Below are 12,105 nucleotides of genomic sequence, written 5' to 3' on the forward strand. Positions count from 1 at the left end.
CTCACACACACACACACACACACACACACACACACACACACACACACACACACACACACACACACACACACACACATTATGGTAGTTGAGTTTTGACAGCATCCATCAAACTAGATGTTTTTGCCTTAATGGTCTCTTTTCTAATATTTCTGTGTTTCTGAACCACGTCTGTGTCTGCATATAATGTTCGTATTTAGTCTCCTCAGGGTTCCCGCCGGGTCTTAAAAAGACTTACATTTGATAATCTGAATGTAAGGCCTTAAAAAGGTCTTAAATATGATTTAGAAGGTCTTAAAAATTATCGGATTTGAAAGGTACTTCTGTGTTGCGATATCGTCTAAATGTGTTTTGGGGAAAATGTCCGGGCTGCAAAGTAACCAGTACGGTAATAGCCTTTCAGTTCCCCCCAACAATTTGTATTGAATTAAATCAACATGGAACCAGTAATCACTAACTTTGTTTCCCCCGGCCCCTTATTGGAGAACACCCAGCTAGTAACCTAGCAACCAAGCTTCAGCTTGCGGCAGTCAGAAACTCATGTATCTTCGAATCTATTTACAAATTAATATGGTGAAGTGCTTAAATCTCACGTCACAAATGAATGTGTCATGCTGTCCTGTTTTTCATATTTATTGCGTCTAACTGTATCCTGTTGCATCTGATTTGCCATAAAAGCTGTCTGCTGTCATCCATGTTACTTGGTATATGTCTCACTGGGGTTAAAGTCTTGAACTTGAAGTATCAGCTCAATTTGAAAGCTCTCAGTATGTCAATACATTTGGAATCAAACATGTTTAATTATAGCAGTGGAAATAAAATTGACCCAAATGTCTCTGTTAAGTACAGTGGACTCCCTCACTTCTCTATCTTTGGCTCTCCTTCTCTCATCATCATCTAACAATTTCCTGAATGCCTCAATAAAGTGCTTATAACCTATATTCCTGAGCCAAGTCTATCTGTCACCCATTTAATTACCCTATTAGTCTCCCCCCCTCTCTCTCTGTCAGTCCCTTATCCAGCCCTGTTGTATTCAAATCAAATTTACATTATCAGTAAAAATCCCAGTGCTATAACTTTCTTATTCAAGCACACTGACACCATTTTTAATCACGCTCCACTCCTCTTACAACCCTCTTCGTTTTACTGTTCATATTATGCATGAATCACATTTTTATATCGCCCCAAATGTCTTACTTAACTGCATCTGCCACCTTCTAAATCAGCCATCACACCTCTACCGTAATCTTAAAGAGTTCCCACATCAGCACAAACAATGACAGCGTGTGTTTTATTTGTAAGATGTAGTGCATCCCATCAAATATTAACAACAGGCTCGCCGGAGAGGAGTGCGAGCAGCTTTGTAGTCGCTGCTTGACAACGTGAGTGAGGAAATTGGGTTAGAAGGGCCGGTGTTTTCTCTTTGAAGGGGGGCTTGTAATCAGTGTCGGGCTTCATTAGGATGAGCTGAGCTGGTGATGAATCACCAATCACAAACGCTGTAGGGTTGGTTAAAGTTCATGCTCCGGTTTGTATGCGCGTGGAGTATCTACACGTGCCGCACAGAAACACAGAAGAAACACAGCGGCTGTGAATACAATTTCAAAGGAGCGCAAAATGTATACATGACTCATATAAGTTAAAAGGCCAAAGACGTGATGAAATGTATAGTTATTATAGACTTTAGTAGTCCTTGTGTGTCTCTTTGCAGTCATTTAGTGTCTTTGTAGTTGTTTCAATCTTTCTAGTCTTTTAGTTATTTTATATCTGTGGTTAGTGTGTGCATCTCTTTTGTATCTGTTCTTAGTCATTATTTGTATCTTTACAGTTGGTTTGTTTCTTTTTGAAGTCATGTTGTGCCTCTGTTGTCGTTTGTGGCTGTTAGTACTTGTTTTGTATACCTTTCTAGTAATTTTGGGGTTTTGGGTACTCTTTTTATTTTACCTTTTTGTACTGATTTTGTGTCTCTTACTGGTATTTTTGTACTTGTGTCTTCATGGTAGTTTTCAAAGTCGTAATAGGTTGCTATGTTACTGCATCTCTTTTTAAATGTTTAGGTCACTTTTTGAAAGTCTTTGGGGTATTTGCCCTGGACGGAACGTGTCTCTTTGAGTGACATTACGTAGTTCAGGGTCCCAGCGTTAGGGCAACTTCGAAGTACTATTTGTCAGTAACCACAGAAAACCTGAATAATCCTAGGAAATGTTGGAAAGCCATAACATCGATATCCACCGGTGAGATCCGTAATGAGCTACCTCCTTGCCTTACCACAGCATCAGGGCCACTATGCTAAATTGCTTTAGTGAGCATTTTGTGTCCTGTGGCTCTCTGTTTGATTCTGTCACTAACTCTGCTGCTGTGAACACCCCAATCCGTGACTCTGAACAATGTGGTCTGGAAAACCCTTTCAGTTTTACTCCTTTTACTGTTAATGTTGTTCATGAATCATTATCTAAGTTAGATCCTAAGAAACCGGCTGGCCCGGACAACGTAGAACCTTTCTTTTTAAAGATAGCTGCAGATTTTATTGCTCCTCCTCTCACTACTCTTTTTAACCTCTCCATCAGCACAGATGCAATTCCAAAAGTATGGGAGTCAGCTTATGTCCCGCCTTTACTAAAAGGAGGGGAGGCAACTATTTTAAATAACTATAGGCCAATCTCTAAATTATCAGTTCTGGCGAAGGTGCTCGAATGCCTGGTGAGTGAACAAGTAAAGGAGTTTTTATGTAAAAATGATATCCTGTCTAAACATCAGTCGGGCTTCAAAAAGCAACATAGCACCATCACTGCCACAATGAAAGTGGTGAATGACATTACGAGTATCTTAGATAATAATCAGAGTTGTGCAGCTCTATTTATTGACCTTTCCAAAGCGTTTGATACCGTCGATCATCGCATCTTAAAGCAGAGGCTACTCAGTATTGGCATATCCAGCCATGCAGTGGGGTGGTTTGTGAACTACCTCTCTGAAAGGTCCCAATGTGTTCACTTTGATGGGCTGTCTTCTGAGTGGTTAAACATTGCTAATGGTTTTCCTCAAGGTTCTATTTTAGGTCCACTTTTATTCTCCATATATATCAACAGTTTAGGTGAAAATGTGAATGAACCTATACATTTTTATGCGGATGATACCGTGATGTACTGTGCAGGTCCCTCCATTAAGGAGGCTGGTGTTAAATTACAGGCTGTTTTTAACATTATTCAGACTCAGCTCGCTGAGCTTAAGCTTCTTTTAAATGTTGATAAAACCAAGGTAATGCTTTTTTCAAAAGCTAAAAAGACACCAGAGCCTGTTTTAGATATTGTTACTATGCAAGGTCAAGTACTCGAAGTGGTTAGCTTTTATAAATACCTTGGTATCTGGCTTGATGATTGTCTTTCTTGTCTTTTTCTTTTTTCTTTCAGGTCAATAACCTGCTTAAAAAGCTGAGGGTTAGGCTAGGTTTCTTTTTCAGAAACAAGTCCTGTTTCTCGCTTGAAGCCAGGAAAAGGCTCTGTGACCTTTTTACCTGTGCTGGACTATGGTGATTTGTTGTATATGAATGCACCTGCCCATTGCCTGGAGAAGTTAGATGCCGCCTATCACAGCGCACTGAGATTTGTCACAAATTGTAAAGCACTTACTCATCACTGTACCCTGTATGCCAAGGCAGGTCTGCCATCACTTACTGTAAAGAGGCTCAGTCATTGGTACACGTTTATTTATAAAGCCATGTTGGGTAAACTCCCATATTATATCTGCTCTCTGATAACACAGAGCTGCAAGCAGCTATTGTCTGAGATCGCATGATGTAGTATTGTTAGATGGGCCAAGAGCAAGGACTGTCTTAGGTAAGACAGCTTTCATGTGCGCAGCGCCACTATGAAACTGAGCAATGTCATTCCTCTGAATTTTTTTAAAGCAAGTCTAAGTGAAATGCTCTTTGAAACTATGGGCATTTGTAAATGTTGATAAATATGTAAATGTAGCTTGTAAATATGTTGTATGATATACTCTATTGTTTTATGTTGTTTTATGCTTCATGTGGAACCTAATTGCTGCAGGTCTCCGTTGAAAAAGAGATCTATGATCTCAATGGGACCAATCTGGATAAATAAAGGTTTGAAATTAGATGAACTTTGGTCTGTTCAGTAATCCCTCCATTATTAACTAAACAGCCAATGTATTCTTTAAATTAATAAGTAAGCAGCTCTTGTGTTACATAGTAAGACTTTTAAGGATTGTGTAATCTGTTTGGCCGCAATGGATTGAAACACAGTATAACAATATGTACAAATAGAGGGGAATGCATGCAAATACTCAGGTAAAAGTACCTACAATTGTATTTATGTAAGGTACTACTGTTTTTTTTTTTTTATGATGGCAGAAAAACCATAACAGTATAAAAAGACTGACACTTTGAAGTCCTGTAAAATATCAAAGGCCATGACGTTAACCTTGGTATTGGCCACATTAGTAAAATGAAACCCTTTGCCACAAGCTTGTGACAAGAGATGTGAAGGGAACCATGTATTTTTATCATTCCAGGGGTGTGAGTCAATAACTTCTGATGATGAAAGGAAACGTCCACAACGCCCAGTGATACCATTATAACAGGAGAAGGGCTTTAGAAGCTCTTACTGAGAAACACAATGACAATACAGCAAGAGTAAGGATATGAACACGAGTGCTCTGCTGTGGATTTCAATTGGATTGCAGCTTATGTGTTTGATTACATTTCCATTTTATTGTGTTAAGGAAGACGTGATGAAAATGGTGGCAGCACAAACAGTTATGATTACATTTGGCTTTGGTATAGCGGTGAGGTGAGGCGGGTGTGCATATTTTACACACCTTGCATTTCAGGGGTAGATTACAGTTGTTTGCTGACATGCTGTCCTGGGTTTGTGTCTATCTGCAGCCAAAAAGAGAAAAAGAAAACTCCCACCTTGCTTTGAGAAAACATAACCACCACAGTACAGAGAGACACTTGGCAGACTGGAGTATATGATTTCACCTGGCACACTGTCACTGGTGTCAGAGCCAAGGCTTTAAGAAGCAATGAAACACAAAAATGTGGCAACATAAAGACCAAACTGCTCAGACATTCTGACTGGACTAATGACTACAGGAAGATGGGCGACACCATCAGTCATATGACACCATCAGTCTTAAGGAATATGTTTCAGAAACATTACTTCCATGCTAACTTCCCATTGGTTATTATGGTCAGGTGTTCATTGTAGACATTTGTATCCACGTTACTACAAAGGTACTATATTGCAATGGTTCCTTACCTGTGCAATGGGACCCCAAATGTTTTTTTTTACTTTAATGCATGTAACAAATGTAACATTACGCTGTCTGTGGCTCTTTTTCTGCTGTAACAATGTACATTTCACCTCTATGGGACTAATACAGGTATTCCGATTCTGGTTAAATGCTACATTTGGGTGTTTGGGTTACACATTTATGTTATTAAGTCATGATTATTTAGCACTAATATAACACATTACTAAAAGCTTTTTGGCAAATATTGGTACATTTCCTATGTCAGGTAATGCGTTGCCTCCTCAAGCAATTTTTCATTCCTCCACACTGAACTACTTCGGTAAGCGTACTACAAGGAAAAACACTATGGTTTAAATAAGATGACGTTTTTGATACAAAGTTGAAATCAATGCATTCGAATGTATGAGTGGGTTCCATCAAACAGTTGCTCATCTTGGATTGACATAATTGTTGCCTATTCTGTCTACTATCTTTTACATTATATTTCACCAAAGTGACACCTTTATTGTAACAATTCAGGACAGCTAGTGTGTCAATTGATATCATTGTTCAATGTCTTCCAATCCTGTATAATTTTGGGAGCAGTTCAATGGTGAATTATCAAGTAGTGTGGCCGGGCGGTCTAAGCTAAGGTGCTAGATGTAGGCTCTAGTCTCTCAGGAGTCCTGGGTTCAAATCCCACTGCTGTCATTTAACATTTGAATTATGTGGTTAAGCTATGTGCTCGAAAGGTGTTTTAGAATTGGTCATGTGTGAGGTGGCCAATGCCATTAGTGGCAACTTTACTAACCCAATCCCGCATTGCCCTATTTTCCAGACTAAGCAGCTATATTGAATTGCAGAAGAATAAGTATTAGGAGTGTAAAACAAGGTTAATATGTGATTCATCTCAGTTTTCAAAGACTTATCATTCAATCAAATTCAACCGTTAAATGTTGCACATCAACAAAATCGTCCACAAACCCGATGTTGTTCTCCTTTGTACATCTCCAGTTAAGTAATCGTGTGCACCCAGTAACCCACTATCTGCTCATTGTAAATTCTGACCAGCAAGGCTCAATGCTCACATCCATCCATTCTCATGTTGCCAGGTTCTCAGTTGACTTAGAATTCAATGAACCAATACATGTCCTCTCTCGTTATTGCTAAAGTGCAAACCTCAGAGATCCTTTGAGGAAATTGGAAAAATCACTGTAAAATAGGTCGCTGCAAGGTCCAACAAATGCTCAACTTGTCATGGTTTTGGATTGTTGTTTTCATTTTCCACCTTTGTATTTTGAAATGTTTTCCTCCTTGTGTCTTGTCTGATCATACTCCCTGTGTTTGCCTTCCTGTCGTTAGTTTCCCTCATGTGTCAGATTGTGTTCACCTGTTGCCCTTGTGTTTCTGCCTCCCCTGCCCGGCTGAGTCTTGTCCTGTGATTACCCTTCTGTGTATTTACTCTTGTCTTCCCCTGTGCTCCATTTCTGTTCGTCGTCTTTCCATGTCTCTTCATGTCCTTGTTCCCTGCCTCACCTATGCTCGTCTTTGCTAGTCCATGTCTCCTGCCTGTTCCCGTCTGTAAGTTTGTTCCGAACAAACTTACAGACGGGAACAGGCAGGAGACATGGACTAGCAAAGACGAGCATAGGTGAGGCAGGGAACAAGGACATGAAGAGACATGGAAAGACGANGTGTGTGTGTGTGTGTGTGTGTGTGTGTGTGTTTTATTGAGAAAGTAAACATGTTGTATTCAGATTGATATCCCTTAACGGTACTGATATGTTTCCAAGAATACATTTTCAGGACGTCCTCACTCTAGGTTTGATGTGTGGAGGAAGTTAAGTTCTGTCTGTGTATTTTGGTTTCTTCTTATCTTTTAAATAAGTTGTCCTGCAGCCTCTTGAACTCTCATGAGGATTTAAAAAGAAAATGAAAGTTTCTAAGAAAAGATCCACACGCTCTTGATAGACGGTCCATATTTTAAATGCCCTGAAATCTATTCTCAGAATCTTTTGCTGTTATCACACAAACATCCGCTTTTGTTAAAATCACCAGCTCCTGTTATACTTCAATGGGTTTAAAGAAACCCTACAACCTCTGAGCTCATGTCATCCTACAAAAACCCTTTAAATAAACGTATAAATGCATGGTTGACAAGATAAAGACACAACTGCGTGTTCGTGGTTCTGAAATGTTGATAGTGCGGAGATACAGTACAAGGGTTTTCACCTGACTGTGAAGATGTGTTGGGGATCTCCTGCTGTGTTGGAAAGGTCTTGAGCAACAGCTTGAGGAGAGAGGAACGAATAGAATCGCTGATTTCCTCTTCCTTAAAGCCGAGTTTTACTGCTCTGTTGAGGGGGAGAGTTAAGAGAGCTCCCTCTCCTTTGCCGTGCACTCTTTTTTCCCTTTGGACCTTCAATTGCAGATCCTCATGGCGAGAAGGAGGGGGGGTGCAGCGCTGTACTTTCCTTTGATGTAGTGGGAACGTGACGGATCTGCTAGCCAGTGTCTCGCAGCGTGGAATCACTAACCCAGGCTTACCTAACGGGATTTGGTAGGACCGCTCTGGTGTCCCTCAGTGCCATGTGTGTCCTCAGCTCATGCCCCCAGCACTAGCGTGGAAGATCCCTGTTAAAGAGAACACTACATTTACCAGCAGCCTTCCATGTCCACACTGAACGTTGTAGATAGCTCCTTGTGTAGCTTTTCTTGGTCTCACTATAGGGTGGAAAGTAGCATCTTGTCTTTAAGGAGCTGGACTCCATTGATCATCTAATTTTCTTTACGTTCGGTCTAAACATGTATATTTTAATCTACAAATAAATGAAGCAGCATATAGTAACTGTCAGAAGCAGACTCATTATTCCCTTGCTGTATGTAGCAAATCAGTACATATCAAAGAGTTACGCTGACATTGATGACATCTGCTGTGCAGCTCCATCAAATGGTGAACTGTGTGTTTCGTGAAGGACAGCAGCAGGGACCTCACACAGAAGAAACACTTGGCGTCTCGGAGTCTTTGTAGTGCCGCTGGGTCGTGGTGTTTTATGAAAAGCGCCGTTAACGCCAAGGTTTCTCATGGTCCTCCGCTGCATGGTGATGCTGGTTGACACATTTACTCCATATGCACGGGGCTAATGACGCCATGTGGTTGCAATCAGCTTATCAGTGTGTTTCATCTTGTTAAATGGAGCTCAGCGGACTGATTTGTCTACCAGGACCAGGAGATATGCATCGATGTGTAAGATGAGAACCAGCAATAGGACGATCCAGGTTTAAGTGTGTGGTGGATTTATTGTTCTTGACTGATTCAAGCATAAAGAGTTTTATTTCTATATGTTTATACTCTTAATGAGATGATGAAACAAAAAACTAAATGTGTTTTGTGTTCTTGAAGTATTATCATTCTTCTAAAATAAAGCTGACACTCCATTTTAATCACATAAAAAACGCAGAGGTGATGAAGATAAAAACCCAGCTATAGATCATCGGCAGTGGCTCAGGGGGTAAATGGGGGTCTACTCTGTCTACCAGTTTAGGTTTCCATGGCAAGATACTTAACCCCAAATTACTACTGAAGCCATGTCTATGGTGTTGAATTGAATTGAAGTTGCTTTAGATTAATAGTCAGCTAAATGACATACAATGTATCAAGTCATTTAATGTTCAAAGTGCTGAAAACGTGTGCTTCTCTATGTGTGTGAGAAAAGCAATATGGAGTGTCATGGTCGTGAGCGTGACATCCAGGCGCACACTTAACCCCGGTTGATGTTTATTTTGGGCATGTGTTACCGCTCAAAGCGAAGCACTCATAGATGATGACACTTTTCTTCGCTCCCCATCCTCCCACTGAATTGGGAGAAGCTTAACCAATCAAGCAGTTCAGCCTGGAGCCAGCCAGTCAGGCTTTCTATGGACGACAACACCTGCTCAGAGGACTTCACTCCTCACCAGCAGCCTGCCACTGATCTCCAGGGTCAGCCGAGGGCCCCGCCAAGGTTGTCCCCTATGCCCAATTCTGTTTTGATTGGCCTGGGTGTGGACTTCCTGTAAGGGTGGATCAGAAATGGAGACAAGAGGGCGGTGTGTGTGGAGTGTCAATTTGTTGCGTAACTGTTGTTGTTGTGCTTTTTTTTTATTGGCTTTCCGAACTAGTTTTATGGTTGGTTGTTTCATAAAAAAATGAAGTTAATTGGCCGCTACAGCACACATTTCCTTGACCCGGGTCAGTCTTTAAACCGCTTGACAGAAGTCCCTAAAAGCTGATCACAGCACCTCACTGTTCCCTGATACAGTCATAAAGTGAGTAAAAAGATGAATAGCTTTATTGACTTCATCCTGATAGCTCGTAGGTCTATAGAGGCGAGCAGTGTTCCAGCTAACTGCAGCACCAAGGAACAATAGGACCACAGGAGTGAAACATGGGTGCAAATCCCGCCGGCTGTGTCCGGACTTCAGAGGAGCTCAGACAGCCCTCACTTTGTCCGGCTAAGAAACGCAGCTATGATCAATAGCTGCTCTGTTTTGTATGAAGTTGGTCAGTCTCTGGCACGCTCTTTCCCTCCCTCCTTCTCTTTGCCGTTTCATATTTTTCAGAAGCTCATTATTTCGTTGCTGCTGTGGGTGTGAGTGCTAAAGAGGCTCACATGCAATGTGTATCTGACAGCGCTGAAATATTAATGGTCCCCAGTGTAGGAGGTTTGGTATAGGGCCTGCATAGTTACAGTACAAAGGGTGCCTTCTCGCCACCAGGCTTTATTAGCAGAGCTGCTAAATGAATGGATGGATATATCTTTCTTCATTTCTCCTTTTTGTTTTTTTGCGCTAAACATTGGACCGCTTTCTGTTCTTCTAACAATTTGCAACACATACACTAAACGGGTATACGGTGGAGACTCACTCACACACACACATTGTGTCAGAGCTACACTACTGAGCTCTCCGTGGGAGGACAAAGAGGAGGGCTTTTGCTATCAGTTCATTTTGTGTGGTCTTGGCCATAAAAAACACGCTGTTCTTTGGCTGTGAAAAAAACCTGTCTTTAATTTTTGGGAAGCCCGTAAAAGTTTGTCGCTCCTTTCATATCGGCTGCACAATTGAAAACAAATGCTACATGCTCCCCTCCTCTCCTTTGAACTGGGCAATTATGGAGTTGTGAAAATAAAAATCAGTCTGTAGATCTCTTTACCCCCCTCTCTTCTTCTCTCTTTTTCCTCCTCAGTCACTTTCTTTTTTCTCTCCTTCCCCCTCTTGTTTTTGAAGAAACCGAGGGGGATCACTGATGTCAAAGTCAAAACCAAGAGCATTAAGAAAACTGGCGAAATGCAATACAGCTGCAATCCGACATGACGCTAGAAAATAGGGCTGAGGAGCAGAAAGCCTCTCTCCCGTATTCCCAGGGCGCGCAACTGCTCCCGGCCTTGGCTTTGATCTCTTCAAAGCCTCCTGCCTCCTACTAGATGGAGAGTCTTGGCTGCCGCTCGTGAGCGCTGGAGAGAGGCAGGCAGGGAGGTGGGGGTGTTTTTTTGGGGGGGGGAAGACGTCGTCTTTTCCTTTCCAGGGCTGAAATCAATCACGGTGCCGAGGCAATTATGTGTAATTCAACCCCAGCCAGATTAGTGACTCTTGTTACCTGAGCGACCGGAGCTCTGTAATCTGTGAGACACACCGGCCTCACCAGCAGAGGAGAAGCCGGGAACAGGCGAGGGCACTTGAGGGAAAGGAGGGGAGAGAGGGGAGAGGTGCTGAAAAGCAGGCTGCCATGCTGCTGTCCAGCAGAGCAGAAAATCACAGTACAATGGAGTGATTACACTTGCAGATGTAGCCATATTTATGATGAGGCGGCGGACGGAGAGAAAAGAAAGGAGGACGAGTGCTGATTGCCATGGAGATTGCTAGTTAGTGTGCTAACTAGCCGGCTCTCTTTTGTGTTAAAACATGTGCGTAATGTCACCTCCACTGTGCTTCCAGTCCTCCCCCACCACCCGCCACCCTGTCCCCCCCTCCAGTGCCATATCTCTATCCCTCATGCCCTCCACAGCCGGCTCCGAAATGCAAGCTCGGCCAAGGCTCCTGCCCGAGGCGCCCAATTTACTACGGCTGGAGAAAAACTCAGTGGCCCCAAGTCACAGAGGAAAACAGCCGAGCTGAATGCTGCTCTTTCCCTGCAGTTCGTCTGATCTGTGCAACTGTTTCAGTGTCTTAACACGCAGCAGTGTAACAATTTACACCCTTGTGCTTTTTTTTTTATGTGGCTTACTGAGGAGATTTATCCCAATTATGTTTGCTCCTAGTTTAGGCAAATCTAGAACAGGGTAGGAGTTTGATGCTCATGACTAATACCACCCAGCGTACGTTATGAGATTATTTATTTGTATGACTTTTATTTTAAGTCTATGATGATTTCATGTTGCTATAAGAGACAATTAATTGGAAGTTCGGTAGAGGGCAGAGGAAAAAGAAAGCTTTGCATTATTGTTGCTTTAATTAGAAATATATGATTGCCTTGGCTTTTATTCTACGCTCGGTTGTAACAGCTGATGTCACAGGGATGAGAACGAGGCTTTGTTTTTGTTCCTCGGCAGTCACTTGATGCAGGATGATGAAACCCACAAAGATATCTAGCAAGAATGTGTTTGTTCATCTGATGAGCTCGCCTTGTGCTCCATGTTTTTCTTTTGATCATCGGATTGCTTGGTCGGTGATTGAAGGCACTTATTTTTTTCTCGTGGGATGTATACATCGAATAAATTACATACCCGTAATAACAGAACGTCGATGATCAGGACCTTGATGTCTGCGATAGTTTTAACAAGGCAGGCTGACAGGGAAGTGGAGCTGACTCTAAAA

General features: G+C 42.0%; 1 protein-coding gene across 1 annotated transcript in view; it reads right to left on the reverse strand.

The window, feature by feature from the left end:
• Positions 1-11,270, reverse strand: part of LOC104953586 (bifunctional 3'-phosphoadenosine 5'-phosphosulfate synthase 1-like) — a 24,183-nt gene extending 12,913 nt beyond the window's left edge. Inside the window, exons 1-2 of the mRNA XM_010780537.1 lie at positions 11,210-11,270; positions 10,889-10,966 (exon numbers count right to left, since the gene is read on the reverse strand). Coding sequence (XP_010778839.1) covers positions 10,889-10,966; positions 11,210-11,270 — 139 coding nt within the window. The remainder of the gene's footprint in view (positions 1-10,888; positions 10,967-11,209) is intronic.
• Between the last annotated feature and the right edge of the window lie 835 nt (positions 11,271-12,105).

This window comes from Notothenia coriiceps, unplaced genomic scaffold, assembly GCF_000735185.1.
Source record: "Notothenia coriiceps isolate Sejong01 unplaced genomic scaffold, NC01 NC01_scaffold00022018, whole genome shotgun sequence".
In the NCBI taxonomy this organism is placed as follows: Eukaryota; Metazoa; Chordata; class Actinopteri; order Perciformes; family Nototheniidae; genus Notothenia; species Notothenia coriiceps.